Source organism: Danio rerio, chromosome 16 (assembly GCF_049306965.1).
Source record: "Danio rerio strain Tuebingen ecotype United States chromosome 16, GRCz12tu, whole genome shotgun sequence".
NCBI classification, from domain to species: domain Eukaryota; kingdom Metazoa; phylum Chordata; class Actinopteri; order Cypriniformes; family Danionidae; genus Danio; species Danio rerio.
Genome location: NC_133191.1, coordinates 8,338,144 through 8,357,500, shown reverse-complemented (window position 1 = coordinate 8,357,500; position 19,357 = coordinate 8,338,144). Strand labels below are relative to the sequence as shown.

The following is a 19,357-nucleotide window of genomic DNA, read 5'->3' as shown; positions in this document are numbered from 1 at the left end:
TGAAAAAAACAAACAAACAAAAAGAGTTTTAATGTATTTGCAGATGTGAGCTCTTCTTTGTCAACAGCCAATCTGCACTCAAGAACACAAATGAGAACAGCCTTAACTTGGACAGTTTTTATGGAATCTGCCAATGGCTCTCACGTCTCTTTGGTGGCAAATTATATATATATATATATATATATATATATATATATATATATATATATATATATATATATATATATATATATATATATATATATATATATAAAATGGCTAATATTTAGTCTCATTAATTTATTCTAACAGAGCTAACATTTTTTGGCTGATTATAATAGCTATTGCAGTTTATATTGTTCAGTACATTTTTTTGTACAGTAATTGGTACTGAGAAATTGTGTGAATCTTATATTCCTTACATTTTACACAAAGAATGAAATATTTTGAAAATGTAAAAATGCAAAATGTTTTCCTTGAGCGTTGGATTTAGGGTTAGAGAAATTTAATATACAGTTTGTACAGTATAAAAACCCTTACATTTAAAGGACGCCCCATAAAGATAGATGTACAACTGTGTGTGTGTGTGTGTGTGTGTTTGTGTGTGTGTGTGTTTGTTTGTTTCACATTTAGAAAAAGAGAAGATAAGACTGAAATGTACAGTCATTGTATATAAAGACTACCAACTACTAAGTATAATTATTTTTATATAGATTTGTTAGTATCTGTGCAGAATATAAAAAATAAATAAATAAATAAATAAATAAATAAATAAATATATATATATATATATATATATATATATATATATATATATATATATATATATATATATATATATATATATATATATATATATATACTTAAAATAAAATATAATTTGCCAGCGAAGAGACATATAAGCCATTGAAAGCTGTCCAAGGTAAGGCTGTTCTCATTGATTTACTTGAGTGCATTACATTAAAACACTACAATAAAACACTGTTTGTTTGTTTGTTTGTATATACTTTTAAAAACAAACAAACAAACAAACAAACAAACAAACAATTTGGAAGAATGACACCAAAAATGTAAATTGATTATGAGAGAATAAAACAAATTGTATTTATCTTTTATACATTTGTATATTAGTCAGTAATATAACTGGGAAAATATAAGCACATATACATTTAGACAAATTTAGATAAAATAAAATAAAATAAAATAATGGGCTCTAAAATCTGCAAAGATTCTGAATCAGCTTTTTTTTTAACAATTCAACCAAACGATGAATCAGTCAATGAAAAAGGCAGAGACTTAATTATAAATAATGTAATGAAAGGCTGAATATTTTGATATATTTATAATACAACAAAGCCAAACTGCCCTTGATGAGACATAAGCAGACATACCTTTTACATAATTCATTAACATAAATTACTAAAATTCCAAGAAATAAAAGGTCACCCATGACCAATACGTACAATCACAAATTGATCAGCATCACTGGGCTAACAAACCACTCATCCACCCCAATTTTATTCATATTTAACTAGTCTAAACGTATTCTCTCCAGCTAATAACAAGTATTTTTAATTCTCATATCGACATTCTAGAATTCATGAAATACAAATACCGTTTAGGGGGTTACAACATGGTGAAAGAAATCATATTTCGTAGAAGGCATATGCTAACCAAACGACCTCAACAAACCCTGTGCTTGACAAAGGTACAGTAATTATTCAACAGTTGAGTAACCCAGATCCAAAAATGGCTCTCTAAGAGCTGAGGATACAGTCCAGGGCACCAGGTTCAGAACTACTGCTGGGTTGGAAAAGAAACCTCAGTGTACCAATGTACACAAATGACTTTTAAAGGAAGAGTTATGCAAAAGATATTACTCATCCTCCACTTGTATTTGTTTAGTTCATAATATTTATCAAATAAAACTTATATTTGGTTTATTTTTCTATATTGTAGGCCTACAATTTGAATTATTTGGTCCCACTTTATATTAAGTGTCCTTAACTACTATGTACTTGCATCAAAAAATAAAAAATAAAATTCAATGTACTTACTATGTTTATAATGTATTTGAGAACACTTGTGGTGCTTTTGAGTTGGGATAGAGGTTGGGTTATGGACAGGTTTGGTGGTGTGGGTAGGTTTAAGGGTGGGTCAAGGTGTAAGGGATGGTCAACAGTGTATTTACAAATGTAATTGCAAAAGTTAATTACAGATGTAATTGCATACATGCATTTAATCTAGCATAAGTACACAGTAAATACATGTATTTACACAATAAGTACATTGTAACACACTGTTAATTCCTGTGTAAGTACATATTAGTTAAGGCCACTTAATATAAAGTGTGACCAATTATTTCAATATTATTGTTTGATTTCTAACCAAGATTTTTTAAAGAGACTGTTCACTCAAAAATGAAAATTCCCTCACAATATTACTCACACTCAGGTGATTCTATACTTTTATGAATTTCTTTCTTCTTTTGAACAACAAGAAAGTATCTTGAATGTTGTAAAACAGCAGCTCTGAATTCCATAGTGTGTTTGTTCTCATTGGCTGCTGGTGTCTTGCTTTGGGTTCAACTGAAGAAAGAAATTCATAAAAGTTTGGAATCACTTGAGGGTGAGTAATATTAGGAGGGAATTATAATTTTTTGGGTGAACAGTCTCTTTAAAAAGTCTTGGTTCAAGCGTCTTCCTCAGAAATCAAATAATAATATTGAAATAATTCCAATGCGCTCTAGTATCTGACATGCCCCGCCCCCTTCAAAACGCTTCTCATTTGCTTTTCATTTGATGCGCTTGAGCTCAACCGCTCTCATTGGCAGAGCTGTGATGAAACAAAACCCTAATGGCTGTTTGTTAAAAAGGGGAGGAGCTACCCTTTATCCCACCCTCTCTTCATGTTTCAGTTGAGATCACGTCAAGCATCGAATGAAAAAGAATAAAGGTTTAGATCACAAGACTTTGGAACAGAACTACTGGGTTTATGCAAAATTAAAAGCAAACATCCAGCAGCAGGCCTAAATAAACACTAAAGAAACAGCCAGTACTGCAGTGAGTGGTTTGAGAGCACCGACTGAATGATTCATCAGTGATTTATCAAACAGTACATCAGTAACAGACCAGCTCAGTCTCCTGCAGGGCTCTGTCTGAAACAAGCTGAGAGCATGTGCACGAGTGTGACTCAAAATGATGCTGCGTTTGAGCATGAACTGTGGAAAATGCCACCCTCTCTTCAGTCTGATTGCTGTCTGAGAGAGGGAGAGAGAGAGGGAGAGAGAGAGAGGGGGAGAGGGAGAGGGAGAGAGAGAGAGGGAGAGAGAGAGAGAGAGAGAGAGAGAGAGAGAGAGAGAGAGGGAGAGAGGTGTTTGCGATGCAGAGACTCTCACATTTGATGTAATGAGTGAACAAGAGCCCAGATTATTTATGAACTCATTTTTATTTTCCCTTGAAGGTCTTTAACAGACAAATGTATCATGACTGCTGTTGTCATTCAAAAGCAGCAGCAGCACTGCAAATACAGACAGATATGCAGCTGTTTAAATAAGAAAATAGATAATAATAACCCTAATAATACAATTCTATTGCTAAATAGCTATAACACAGAGCTTAATAAGATTACAAACAGAATAGAATACAATACAATAGCAAGACCACAATTCTAGGTAAAATTTTTTTTTTAAATAAATAAATCGGTAAAACAACTACAAAATAGGATAAAATGCATTAAAATTAAATGAAATAAATAAATAAAAATGTTTAATTTATAATTAGGATAAATAAAGTTAAACAATGAAATCTAAACGTAATATTAAAATTAGGATACATATTAAATTGTTTAAATAAGTATAAGTACAGTTAAAGTCAGAATTATTTGCCCCCCTTTAATTTTTTTCCTTTTTTAAATATTTCCCAAATGATGTTTAACAGAGCTATGAAATTTCCACAGCATGTCTGATAATGTTTTTTCTTCTGAAGAAAGTCTTATTTCATTTGATTTCAGCTAGAATAAAAGCAGTTTTTAATTTTTTAAAAAACATTTTAAGGTCAATATTATTAGCCCCTTTCGGTTAAATATATTTTTTCGATAGTCTACAGAACAAACCATCATTATACAATAATTTGCCTAATTACCCTAACATGCCTAGATAACCTAATTAGACACAACGTGTCTAACCTTGGGGCGGATGGGCTACAGCAGCAGAAGATCACACCGGGTGCCACTCCTGTCAGCTAAGAACAGGAAAATGAGGCTACAATTCACACAGGCTCACCAAAAATGGACAATAGAAGATTGGAGAAACGTTGCCTGGTCCAATGAGTCTTGATTTCTGCTCTGACATTCAGATGGTAAGGTCAGAATTTGGCACCAACAACATGAAACCTGGAGGTGGTGGTGTGATGGTGTGGGGGCTATTTTCTTGTCAAACACTGGGCCCATTAGTACCGATCAAGCATCGTGTCAACACCACAGCCTACCCGAGTATTTTTGCAGACCATGTCCATCCCTTTATGACCACAGTGTACACATCTTCTGATGGCTACTTCCATGTCATAAAGCGCGAATCATCTCAGGCTACTGAAGTACTGCAGTACTGAAGGCAAAAAGGGGTCCAACCCGGTATTAATAAGGTGTACCTAATAAAGTGGCCGCTGAGTGTAGCGTAGAAAGACTCTTTAAGAGTACATTTAAAATAGAACACTAAATACAACAGTTACTCACTCAGACTAAATAACACTGCAATAGAATAGAATAGAATAGAATAGAATAGAATAGAATAGAATAGAATAGAATTTGCTCAAACTTGTAGGCAAAATTAATCAAAAAACAAACAAAAGCTGTTTGGTTTAAAGTGACTTCAGGTGAGCCGAGTTTCACTACAATACTAAAACAAAAAGTGCATTTTTAGCTATTAAAATGATGCTAATGTAAAGACAGAACGCTACACTGCAATGTCTCATGTTATAGTAAAAGCCTCAATGTAACAGCGAGGGTGCAGGCCACGATTTGTTGAGCCTGTTGATGATCTCATGTGTGAGCGGTGAACTGGAGGGAAAAGCGTTTCAGAGAGGTGTCAGAGTGTTTCCAGCCCAGCCGTCATCCTCTTTAGGACGTGAGTGGAACGGAGGGAGAAAGAAAGAGCGTGGCGGCTTGTCAGACATGGTTAGAGAGTCATACAACAGCACCGGGTTCAGTTCAACATCCCTGTCTGTCTGTTAACATGAACACTGGCTGTGTGGGGTGGACACAAACACGCACACACATCTCATTGCGACCGATTGTTAATGTAACCACTGACATCGAGACAGCCACAGTCGAATCAGATTAGATGAAAGCAGTTTGTGCCATAGGCAGCCATACTGCAGTAAATGGCACAGTAAGGGCTCGTTCACACTGAACGCATCTTTGCTAAATGCGAGATGCAGCGCTTAGAAATGAGTTTACAAAAAGTGCAGCATATCGCAAGGTCCTTGTGACATGAAATCATGAACGTGATGTAATAACAACAATAACGGACCCATTAGAAATAGAAAAACAATATGTTGTGATAAGCACTTGAAGATACATCATATAACTCAAGATATCTGGACAAAGCCACAAGGATTGCCTCCATAACCATGATATTATGGTAAATAAGAGTGCTTTCTCACTAGCACTTTTGGTCCTCACCCGGGTTCATTTGACGTCATAGTACGGTACGTTTAGCTAATGTGAATGTGTCTTCTGAAATCGGGTGCGCACCCGTGAACCGTACCCGAGTCCGCCTGAAAGAGGTGGTCTGGGGTACGGTTCATGCGAACTCTGATACGGTTCACTTCTGATGTGAATGCAATCGTACCAAATCACAAAAGTAAACCCCCAACTGAACAACAAACCATCGTTTTCATAACATTCGTTTTGAGTGTGTGTGTGTGTGTGTCAAGTTTCGTACCTTAGTGACACGCGCGGGACTGAGCCAGGTCAACGCGGGACTGAGCCAGGGCAAACACAGTGATACACAGTAATGTCTGCTTGTTTCCTTCAAAAATAGCTTCTGCAGACACTGTGTAATGTTCTGAATGTTTATAATATGTTTGCGGCAGATGGATGCGAGTCGCTTTCTGTATGTCCGAAACCAAATGCTTCAGTTATAGCAGAATGACCGCAATGTGCGGAAGTCTTTCCATTTCGGCGCTTGCTTTCATGACCGTCACCTAGCAACGGCCGTAAACAAAACAGCAGCTCGATGACGCAAGCGTACCGGGGTTCAGAAGGAAAAAAGACAGTGTGAACTCAAACCAACCGAAGAGGTGGCAGGGGGAGACAATCGAACTTGGGTACGGTCCAGGCAAATGAACCAAGTGTGAAAGCCCCCTAAAACAGTTTTCATGTCAATTTTCCACTATAAACAGAAGCTTGCAATGGTTGTCCCACCTCCGAGCTCTTCTGAGTGGCCCACTGCCTGATAGTGGTGAACTATGTTTTAACTTGAGATTGTGTCTAAAGGCTGATTTATACTTCTGCATTGAGTGATCAGCGTGACCCATGGGGCCTGCCTTGTGGGTAGTCATGCTTTTATGCATCTGCATGCTGTTTGAGTTGTTTTGCAATAACATTTCCGAAATGCTCTCTGGCAGTAGGTGTTTATGTTCCTCTGTGTCGAGTTTCTTCATGGGTGTTTAGTTTTTTCTGAACGCTATCTTAATGTACAAGTAGCTAAAACTCGCTCATTCTGAGGTGGGAACCAGCGGACGTGCAACAACTTTAATCATAAGGTAAACACAAAACAAAAGTTTGCTCCTGGAGCTCTTTCACGGAACTCGACACTAGTAAACAATCGCTTCATCGAACTCGCAGATCTAAGCACCGCCCATACTCATCACTGTTACCAAACCGACCAATCACTAAGCTTGCTTTATGTGTCGTTGTGTAGTTACATTTATTGAGAGGTGCGTGTCAGTGTCGGCATCAGCCACTGCAAGGGCTATGCGAACACGTAAGGCTGAGATGAACCTACAGTTGAAGTCAGAATTATTAGCCCTCTATTGATTTTTTTTTTTTTTTTTATATTTCCCAAATTATGTTTAACAGAGCAAGGAAATTTTCACATTATGTCTGATAATATTTTTTCTTCTGGAGAAAGTCTTATTTGTTTTATTTCGGCTAGAATAAAAGCAGTTTTTAATTTTTTAAAAAACAATTTTGGGACAAAATTATTAGCCCCTTTAAGCTAATATTTTTTTTGACAGTCTACAGAACAAACCATCATTATACAATAACTTGCCTAATTACCCTAACCTGCCTAGTTAACCTTTTTAACCTAGTTAAGCCTTTAAATGTCACTTTAAGCTGTATAGAAGTGTCTTGAAAAATATCAAGTAAAATATTATTTACTGTCATCATGGCAAAGATAAAATAAATGAGTTTTTTGAAATAGGTTTTCAAAACTATTATGTTTAGAATTGTGCTGAAACAATTTTCCCTCCATTAAACAGAAATTGGGGAAAAAAATAAACAGGGGCGCTAATAATTCAGGGGGGCTAATAATTCCGACTTCAACTGTATGTGTGTACTTAACGCAGAAGTGTAAACCTGCCTTAACGTGGCGTTTACTTGCGTATCGCTTCAAATTACAAAAGCCGTGACCATAATGATCAAACGCATCCATCAAGCATGTGTTTACATTGAAAATCTATAGAAAAGTAGTGTTTTTGAAAGAAAAAGCAGCATTCTGTGTGAACGGCCCCTAATTGGGTTTCCATCACCCTGTTAATGACATCAGCATCAAATTTCCAATAAAAATCTTCTGACTTACAAACAAATGAAATAAATAGATATAATAAATAGAAATAAACATCAATTATTAAATTATGCTCTCTTGAGGTGGTTTTGGATTGTGCAAAAATGGTAATGTAGCCCGATCATATTGGGAAACATAACTCTATGTATTGTTAAAAAGTCAATGTTATTGGTACCAAATTCCAATATCATGACAACCATTATCGTAGCTTAATGAATAAGAACTACATAAGGGTTATTTACACCAAAAATCTGCAATCTGTAGTGATACTGTGCTGCTTTTATGTAACAAAATATCAGGAAAAAACATTGCTTGCTTTATTACGCATGTGAATGTCTGCAGACTAGTCTCTCTCTCTCTCTTTCTGAGGTCACAGTCAAGCCTCTCTACCATCAAGCTTTCAGCTCTTCCTGATCTTCAGCCGTCTCCTGTCACCGTGGCTACACTGTTGCCTAGTTACTGCTCTCTGAGGCATGTCATCGTGTAATTACCTGAGTATCGAATGGCCCAAAAATAGGCAGCAGTCATGGCTCTGAGAAATACCAGCAATGACACACACACACACACACACACCTCTGATTCATTCCACCCTGAGCCAGTGACAATGCACACAAAAGCAAAGTAAAGAAGAGATAACAGAGCGAGGGAACATTTGCATTATCCATCATCCACTGATGACCTTTAAGGGCAAAGAGATTACTTCTGCATTCATCTTTTTGTTTTGTTTTGATGATTTTCTCTCTTACTAAGAAAAAATAAATGTTTTCCAAATATCTTATCAGCGTTATGTGCGTTACGATTTCTCGTATCTGAAGTTGAACAAACACCTATTTCGTTTTACACACGTGTCTAGGGGCTCTATTTTGACGGTCCATGTGCAAAGTGCAAAGCACAGGGCGCAAACGCTTTCAGGGCGTGTCAGAATCCACTTTTGCTAATATAAGGATGGAAAAATCCGCTTTGCGCCCTGGCGCATGATCTAAAGGGTTGAGCTTATTTTCTTAATAAATTATAGGTGTGTTTTGAGAATAAACCATTCAGAGTCTCATCTCCCATTCCCTTTAAGAGACAGTTGGGTCGCGCCATAAGTGCATTTGCTATTTACATGACGACCTAGTAAACGGAACTCGACACTAGTAAACAATCGCTCCATCGAACTCGCAGATCTAAGCACCGCCCACACTCATCGCTGCTACCAAACCGACCAATCACTAAGCTTGCTTTATGTGTCGTTGTGTAGTTACATTTTTTGAGAGGTGCGTGTCAGCGTCGGCATCAGCCACTGCAAGGGCTATGCGAACACGTAAGGCTGTGATGAACCATACAGTTGAAGTCAGAATTATTAGCCCTCTATTGATTTTTTTTCTTTTTTTAATATTTCCCAAATTATGTTTAACAGAGCAAGGAAATTTTCACATTATGTCTGATAATATTTTTTCTTCTGGAGAAAGTCTTATTTGTTTTATTTCGGCTAGAATAAAAGCAGTTTTTAATTTTTTAAAAACCAATTTTGGGACAAAATTATTAGCCCCTTTAAGCTAATATTTTTTTTTTGACAGTCTACAGAACAAACCATCATTATACAATAACTTGCCTAATTACCCTAACCTGCCTAGTTAACCTTTTTAACCTAGTTAAGCCTTTAAATGTCACTTTAAGCTGTATAGAAGTGTCTTGAAAAATATCAAGTAAAATATTATTTACTGTCATCATGGCAAAGATAAAATAAATATTTTTGAAATTGTAATAGTAATAGTAATAGTTTTTGAAATAATAGAAAAAATTATTTGAAATAGGTTTTTAAAACTAATATGTTTAGAATTGTGCTGAAACAATCTTCCTTCCATTAAACAGAAATTGGGGGAAAAAATAAACAGGGGCGCTAATAATTCAGGGGGGCTAATAATTCTGACTTCAACTGTATGTGTGTACTTAACGCAGAAGTGTAAACCAGCCTTAACGTGGTGTTTACTTGCGTATCGCTTCAAATTACAAAAGCCGTGACCATAAGTGCATTTGCTATTTACATGACGACCTTGTAATTGGAAAAACTGAACGCTTCACTAGTGAGAAAACAGTTAAACAGAGCATCTACAGCGCGAGAATGAGAGATAAGGCATCTCATAATCTACTTTCACTTTCGCTCTCGTGGATAGGGAAACCTTGTACGCACAGACATCAATTAGCCTATAAATAATTCATTTTGTTTGTTAAGCGCAAATATTTGTTTCAAAACTATTTCTAAATTCAGTTCTAATTTCCAGCAAACGAATAAATGAACAATAATAACAAAGTGTGTTCAAAAACCTGAGTTATATCCAAATACACATGCTGTGCCCCATATGGTCTAAAACCTGACAGGTGGACAAATCCAGGCTTGTTTTTAATAAAGCAAATATAAATACACATGTAATAAATAATACTGCTAATAATAATATCATTATACAAAAGCAAATTGTTATGAATGAACTGAAAAAGCCTCCCGAGATGAAGAAGGCATGAAGGCAGTGTTTTTTATATTTATGTAGGCTAGGAAATAATGTTTTGTAATATTTTAAACCTTTATATTTATATACTATATATGTCCTTATTATATCCTATATATATATATATCCTTAATATTTTAATTATTTTTCATATGTGAAGATATTTGCATATTGCTCTGCATATTGTGTGTATTAAGCAGTGTGTGAGCAAGGAGCACAACTAACACGCTCTGTGCTGGAAAATAGAAGGGCTTTGTTCTGGTCTATTGAAGAATCTATTATAGTTTCTAAAAATAGCAACGCGCCAGCAATGCGCCTCAACACGCCTCCCTTTTTAGACCTAAACGCTTATGGGCGCACATGAGCGCAAATGCATTTGCTATTTAAACAGCGTAGCGCAAAACATCAAAACGACTCTTGCGCCAAGCTGAAACTAGTAAACAACAATTGCGTCACACCTTGCGCCACATTGCGCCGGGTGTATGATAGAGCCCATATATTCTTTGTCTACCAGATAACTCAGAATGCAACAAATTGATTATTTAGGGTCACTAACAATCCCAAGATTCACAAATGGTGACAGGATTTTAAAAATTAATTAATTAAAATTTTATTAAATTTTTTTAAAAGAAAATGTCAGTTTAGATTTTTGAAAATGTATGTATTGAGTGTCAGCTTACTCTGATATCGAACGATTAATGTTAAAAATAAAACCTTTAAAGTGGTTCAAATGTTGAAATCTTCCAAAGATGCTTTTTTAATGTTCATAAATAGACCAAGGTGAACATATTTAGACAAGCTGTGAGTACTGTTTTCATTTCAGACAGTTTAATAACACTCAATTTGAAAGCCTAACATCCCTTCAAAGGCTGTGTCCAACTTCTGAATTGGGACACAGCTATAGGCCCTGCCCCAAATTGCACACTTTATGTGCACTAGCAGCCTTCTGGACGTCTAATGGCCAATGTGAACACATTCCTGTAGGTGCCACATTCATCATTTTAGCTTTCAGAAGGGTGATTGCAAGCACCCACTTTGCAACCACTATAGTGCCCTCAATGCACTTATCTGTCAAAGCAAACTCTGCAGCAGACTTCTATTTGTTGGTTAACGGAATAGTTCACCCAAAAATTACCTCATCATTTACTCTTACGTGTTTTTAAATCTTCATGAGTTTTTTTCCTCTGTTGAACACAAAAGAAGATAGTTTGAAGAATGGTCATCAACTTCCATAGTACAAACAATAATTACTGAGGAAGTCAATGGCTCGGAACCCAAAAGGTTTGGAAAACCCCAAAACAAAACAGTGTCTTAAGATAGGCCAGTCTTATCTCATGAAAAGAAAACTTTTTTTTTGTTTAAAAAGACAAAACTTAAATTTGGATGCCCAATATACCTGTCTAAAATTGTTGTCAAGATAGCTGCCAAGTGAATTTTCTATGTTGAGTATATATTAAAAAATTTAAAGCATTTAAATATGCTTTATTTATATTGCATTATCAACTTAACTTATCCTATATACTGTATAGCTCTAGGGCGATTTTTAATATACATCATTATTCTCTCTTGAATTGGTTCTGAGCTTAGTTTTTAACAACAGATGTTTTTTTATGCTTTACAATCAGCCATAGTTTACTCACGTCCAATTCCTTACAACTCCAAACTTTGTTTACATTCATCTCCTGAGATAATAACCAACTTAAACTGAATGCACAATCCTTCCTCATGAGCATTGGAGTGTACAGTTAAAAACTAGCCTAGAGTACCATATGTTGTTAAAATCTAGCCTAGAGCAGCATCTGTTGTTAAAAACTAGCCTAGAGCAGCATCTGCTGTTAAAAACTAGCCTAGAGCAGCATCTGTTGTTAAAAACTAGCCTAGAGCAGCATCTGCTGTTACAAACTAGCCTAGATTAGCAACTACTGTTAAAAAATAGTTTAGAGCACCATATGTTGTTAAAATCTAGCCTAGAGCAGCATCTGCTGTTAAAAACTAGCCTAGAGCAGCATCTGCTGTTAAAAACTAGCCTAGAGCAGCATCTGTTGTTAAAAACTAGCCTAGAGCAGCATCTGCTGTTACAAACTAGCCTAGAGCACCATCTGCTGTTAAAAACTAGCCTAGAGCAGCATCTGTTGTTAAATACTAGCCTAGAGCAGCATCTGCTGTTAAAAACTAGCCTAGAGCAGCATCTGCTGTTAAAAACTAGCCTAGAGCAGCCATCTGCTGTTAAAAACTAGCATAGAGCAGCATCTGCTGTTAAAAACTAGCCTAGAGCACCATCTGCTGACAAAAACTAGGCTGCGTCGAAAATTGCATACTTCCATACTATATAGCACACTAAAATCAGTATGCGAGCCTAGCAACTCACGCGGGTATGTCACGTGTTGTTCAATTCACACAACTCACATTCCTACTGTATAGAACGTACTTTTCTATCGGCCGAGTAGTAAATTGAAATTCAAATGTAGTACCTACTGAGTAGTAGGTGATTTCGGCCACAGCCCTAGACTATAGCACAATCTACAGTAAAGAATTAGCCTACAGTACCATCTGCTGTTAAAAACTAAGCTCAGAATCGATTAAATAGGGAATAGCGATGCACTTTGAAAATCTCAGAATGGATTTTTCAAACTATTTGTCACAGCTCCAATCCAATTTTATGCTACGACACATTACCTAAAATTGTATGGTGAGAGTTGAACAACTGCTTAGCAAATTGAACAGGCTTGCACATTTTTATTGGTACATGATAAGACGGTTAAAGCCCTACAGAAAATGACACAGAAATGTCGCGTTTTACATGACCTGAGATTCTGAATGTGATAGAAATTTAAGTGAACTTGGCCTGAGAACTAATTACAAAACATCATTCAATGCTGCAATATCACAAATGATTTAATTGTTTGTCCTGTCCTCCTCTGTTATATCACATTGTCATGTCAGATTTTACTACATCTGAAAACAATCCATACATCAGCCAGCACTCAGAACCAAACCACCCCCACCCCCCACATGAATCCCTCTGCTCACTCCATTTAATGAACCAACAGAGTCAATAATATATAAAGCCAGCCTGGGTAAGCATTCTGCATAATAGACAGAGAATGGGATTAACTTTCCACTCTGTGGCTGAACTGTTTGTAACAGACATAACAATGTGCACATACATGCATACATACATATATATATACACATACAGTTGAGACCAGAAGTTTACATACACTCTAAAAAAAGGAACATAACCATTTTTTAAAAAAAGTCTGAAGTTAAATGACACTAAAGGTTTACTATTTTAGGTCCGATAGGATTACCTAAATGATTTACATTTGCTTAATGCCAGAATAATGAGAGATTTTTATTTAAAATTTTTTTGAGAATTCTGTATTCATTTCTAGACAGTCAAAAGTTTACATGCATTTCCTTTTTTTTTTTTTTTTTTTTTTAAAGCTTTGCTTTTAAACCATATAACTTTGGTTAAATGTTTTGGGTATCCTTCAACAAGCTTCTCACAATAGTTTAAATGAATTTTGGCCCATTCCTCCAGACAGAATTGGTGTAACTGAGTCAGATTTGTAGTCTTGCTCGCACAAGCTTTTTCAACTCTGCCCACAAATTTTCTACAGGGTTGAGATCAGGGCTTTGTGATGGCCACTCCAAAGCATTCACTCTGTTGTCCTTAAAGCACATTTTCACTAATTTGGCAGTATGCTTAGGGTCATGGTCTGTTTGGAAGATCCATTTGTGGCCAAGTTTTAATTTCCTGGCTGATGGCTTGAGATGTTGCTTCAAAATTTCTACATAAAGTTCTGTCTTCATGATGCCATGTATGCTGTGAAGAGAACCTCTTCTGCAGAAAAACAGCCCCACAACATGATGCTGCCGCCCCCATACTTCACAGTTGGGGTGGTGTTCCTAGTCTTTTAAGCTTTCATCTTTGTCCTCCATATGTAACACTGCTCATTATGGCCAAGCAGTTCAATCTTAGCTCCATCAGACCACAGGTCACATGTCTTTAAAAAGTATTATTTTTCCCAGTGTAATTTAGCAAATTGTAATCTGGCTTTTTTTGTTGATTCTGGCTTGTTGATTTTCCCATGTTGTCACAAAAGGAAGCAGTGTGATTGAGGTTTTCCTTAAATACTATTGTACAGTTGTGCCTTCAATTAACTCAAATGTTGTCAATTAGCCAATCAGAAACTTCCAAAACCTTGAAAACATCATCTGAGCTTTTTCAAAGTCATAATAATCTTATTGTATGTAAACTTGACTTTCAAGAAAAGTTATAACAATTTCTCAAAAAATGTCTCTCTCATTATTCTGCTATTAAGCATAACAGAAACAAATCCGATAATAATAACTTAACTAAAAGAGAACAGTTTAGTCACATTAACATCTGACTTTTTATTAATATCTGACGTTTTATTTTTAAATGGTTATTTGCTTTTATACAGTGCAAGTAATCTTCTGGTTTCAACTATATATATATATATATATATATATATATATATATATATATATATATATATATATATATATATATATATATATATATATATATATAAATATATATATATATATATATATATATAAATATATATATATATATATATATATATATATATATATATATATATATATATATATAATATATATATATATATATATATATATATATATATATATATATATATAAATATATATATATATATATATATATATATATATAAATATATATATATATATATATATATATATATATATATAAATATATATATATATATATATATATATATATATATATATATTTATATTTATATATATATATATATATATATATATATAAATATATATATATATATAAATATATATTTATATATATATATATATATATATATATATATATATATATATATATATATATATATATAGTTGAAACCAGAGGATTACATACACTGTATGTAATACACACACAAACACACACACACACACATACAGTATATATAAAAATGTATATAGATATTTCACCTGTCATTTAACCTGAAGGTTTAAAAGTGTCACAGACACAGTGTAGCTGCCCGCTCACCCACAAAGTTGATTAGTTCCAGTGAACCCAGCATATACCCGCATCCCAGCAGCACCAGCCCTAAACAAATCAATCTGCAGCAGCAGCAGCAGAGGCCAAAATTCATCTAATCAATCTGAATTACAACTTCAAAACGCGGGGCATACGAGGTGACAAACACTACTATTCGCTTTTGATTCCACATGCACTTTCAAAAATTCTTGCTGCCTTAAATAGTTTGAGCTGAATCAAATCAAACTTTCTAGTCATCTCAACTTACATCAATCATACAGCTTAAAACTTTTAGTTGAAACCTGATTAAGTTAAAATACACTCAATGGCCACTTTATTAGATACACCTGTCCAACTGCTCGTTAATGCAAATTTCTAATTAGCCAATCACATGACAGCAACTCAGTGCATTTAGGCATGTTGATATGCTCAAGACAATCTGCTGCAGTTCAAACCGAGCATCGGAAAGGGGAAGAAAGGTGATTTAAGTGACTTTGAACGTGGTATAGTTGTTGGTGCCAGACGGGCTGGTGTGAGTATTTCAGAAACTGCTGATCTACTGGGATTTGTACGCACAACCATCTCTATCGTTACAGAGAATGGTCCAAAAAAGAGAAAATATCCAGTGAGTGGCAGTTCTGTGGGCACAAATGCCTTGTTGATGCCAGATGTCAGAGGAGAATGGCCAGTTCAAGCTGATAGAAAGGCAACAGTAACTCAAATAACCTATGCCTACAACTGAGGTCTGCAGAAGAGCATCTTTAAAAGCAACACAACACATCCAACCTTGAGGCAGATGGGCTACAGCAGCAGAAGACCACACCGGATGACACTCCTGTCAGCTAAGAACAGGAAACTGAGGCTACAATTCGCACAGGCTCACCAAAATTGGACAATAGAAGATTGGAAAAACGTTGCCTGGTCTGATGAGTCTCCATTTGTGCTGCAACATTCAGATAGTGGGGTCAGAATTTGGCATCAATAACATGAAAGCATGGACCCATCCTGCCTTGTATCAATGGTTCAGGCTGGTGGTGTAATGGTGTAGAGAGATAATTTCTTGCCACACTTTGGGCCCATTAGTACCAATCGAGCATCACGTCAACGCTGACCATTGCTGACCATGTCCATCCCTTTATGACCACAGTGAACCCATCTTCTGATGACTACTTTCAGCAGGACAACACGCCATGTCATAAAGCGCGAATCCTCTCAGACTGGTTTCTTGAACATGACAATGAGATTACTGTACTCAAATGGCCTCTATCTATGCCACGAAGGATTGAAGCAGTTCTGAAGGCAAAAATGGTTCAACCCGGTACTAGTAAGGTGTACCTAATAAAGTGGCCGGTGAGTATAAGTTAATATTTGCTCTCTTGACTTTCTCTCATTACATTATTTTACAGGGTGCAAATTTCCTCGATTCGATGTTGCAGAACAAAACAACAACAAACCCCAATGACTGCAGTAAATTTGCTTGGGAAGTTTGTAAAGACTTTCTCCCATTCCCTAAACGCTTGCTTATTTTTTGAGTTTTATTTAAAATTCTGTCACGGTACGTTCGCTGATGCAGTGCGGTGAATTAGTATGGCCTAATTACAACTCCAGTGATTACTGCGAAGTTTAATTAGCGGAAAACAAGACATGGCACAATGAATTCCTCCCCGGATCCCCACCAGGTTCACACAGAATATCAGGAGTTCTATTTTTTCTTCTCTAAAAAAATACACGTCTCTTGTGTGTTTGTGCAAGAGTGTGTATTTCTCTTCATGCTTTGGGTCAGTTATTTTCAGTAGGTCTCTTGAGGCCAGCAGCAAAAGCGTATCCTTTACTGAACCTCCTGTTTAGTTTTGAAGTTAACCCATATGGACTGGAGCTTTTCCGTTTTAGCGAGGCTCTGGATACTGTTCTTATACAATCTGACAGGGCCTAACACACTACATTCACTGCATTCTCCAAACTGGCGGTTATGGAAACAACGGCTGCAGCCAAGTTTAGCACCTTTGAACGTTCATGCAAGGAAAAATAGCTCACTCATGCCACCTTATGGAGCATCTGAGCCATCGCAAAAGCAGTGTTTGGTGTGAGGAGATGAGAAGTTGGAATGTTACCTCTATGGCCACCACAGTTAGGATGAGCTGAGCATCCGATTCCGGGAAATATGCTTTCACTTGTGGAGATAAAGCAATCAAGGCACAGTTGGTCACCACAGCAATAATACTCATCGTCTCAAATGCCAACTGAAAGAAGAAAAGAATAATCAGATGTTAGTTAAAGGGGACTGTTCACCCAAAAATGACAATCTCCCTGTTTCTGTCTCGAGTGGTAACAAACCATTTATGAGTTTTGAATTTAAAAGAAGATATTTTAAAGAATGTTGGAAACCTGACCTCTATAAAAATAAAAAAAATAGTATGGAAGTTAATAGTGAGCGGTCTCCAATATTCTTCTAAATATCTTCTTAAAAATAAAAAGGATTAACAGACTTGGAACAAGTAAAGGTTGAATAAATGATGATAGAATGTTTTGGTTTTGAATCAGGGGATCTGCAGGTTTCATCAAATCAAATTTAAGACCTTGTAAGACCATTATGAATGAATCTTTAGACGGTAACACTTTACAATAAGGTTCATTAGTTCATTAGAGCACAAGTAGGCCTATGAGCTGATGGTAGGCCTTTGACCTCTGTACAGTTCAGCTGACAACGAAAACTATGTCTTGATACAATGCTATCATAGAGTTATAGATAACCCTGTACTGTATAAAACAAATATGATTACAGTATGCTTTTAAAATTAAGAAAATAATATGATATAAGTATAAATAGGAGCATGAATGAGGTCCTAATATTGAGCAAATAATAAAAGAATTTAATGCTGTTTAACGATTAATACAAAAATACACTAATCAAAGTGAAACATATATAAATGTTTATTTATTCATTCATTCATTTTCCTTCAGCTTAGTCTCTTTATTTATCAGGGGTCGCCACGGCGAAATAAACCGCCAACTTATTCAGCGTATGTTTTACTGGTTTCACACACATACTGTACTTGAACCAGCGACCTTCTTGCTGTGAAACTGACCACTCAACTGTGTCGCCATGTTTATTTATATAAACATTTATATATAGCACAATTATACATGCATATTTATATTCATTCATTTTTTTCGGCTTAGTCAATTTATTAATCAGGGGTCACCACAGCGGAATGAACCGCCAACTTATCCAGCACTATTTATGCAGTGATGATTAGGATTTACTTCAACAGATGGTTCATCTGAAAAATCGACCTTCTGCCACTTTTCCAAATGATTAACTAGAAGTCAAGTTAGCATTTGTTGCTCTTGCAACTGGGATAGACGACAAGACTTTTGTCTCGTAGTGTATATTTTATATTTTTTGTTTTCTAAATGGTTAACCACTTCCATAGTATTAGTTTTTTCCTACTAATGAAGTCAATGGTTATCAGTTTTCAACATTATTCCAAACTTCTTCTTTAAAGGGCCATGAAACCCCCTCTTTTCAGCAGGGTGTTTTCACACCTCTACTTTGGAAAAAGTCCGAAAAGTGGGCGTGTAAAGCTCTGTTTAGGGGGGAGTGTCGGAGGAAGAAAAGAGGCATGGTGTGGGAGTGTCTATTTGGGCGCGCTGAATTTCAGAGTCAAAACACACACACACAGGGGACAAAGTGACTGTGTTTACATGGACATCTGTTGTCGAATTATTTGCCAAATTATTAAATGGTGGACTTTAACTGCAGTTTGGCTCTTTCATTAAGGGAATTCATTCATGCCCCTCGCGACAAACGAGATATTTGATTCGAGGAACAGCTGTAAGCGTGTTTTTTTCATGCGCTGATTGGTTTGAACCAAGCCTTACTCATACATTAATGCATCACACTGTAAGACGTAATAAGACACACTCTGGCACAGACGTCCAGTCTGCACGCTGGAATACACGCTATTATGTCATGACCGTGACGCAGCTTCAAAAATTAGTTTTAAACCGGAAGTACGAATTTGCTTG

The 19,357-nt window shown here is 35.8% G+C and overlaps 1 protein-coding gene across 2 annotated transcripts in view; it reads right to left on the bottom strand.

Moving 5' to 3' along the window:
• ano10a (anoctamin 10a) overlaps positions 1–19,357 on the bottom strand; it is a 58,190-nt gene that overhangs the window by 18,505 nt on the left and 20,328 nt on the right. For both annotated transcript variants that reach the window (XM_073925182.1, NM_001030206.1), the window contains 1 exon segment: positions 17,440–17,568. In XM_073925182.1, coding sequence (XP_073781283.1) covers positions 17,440–17,568 — 129 coding nt within the window.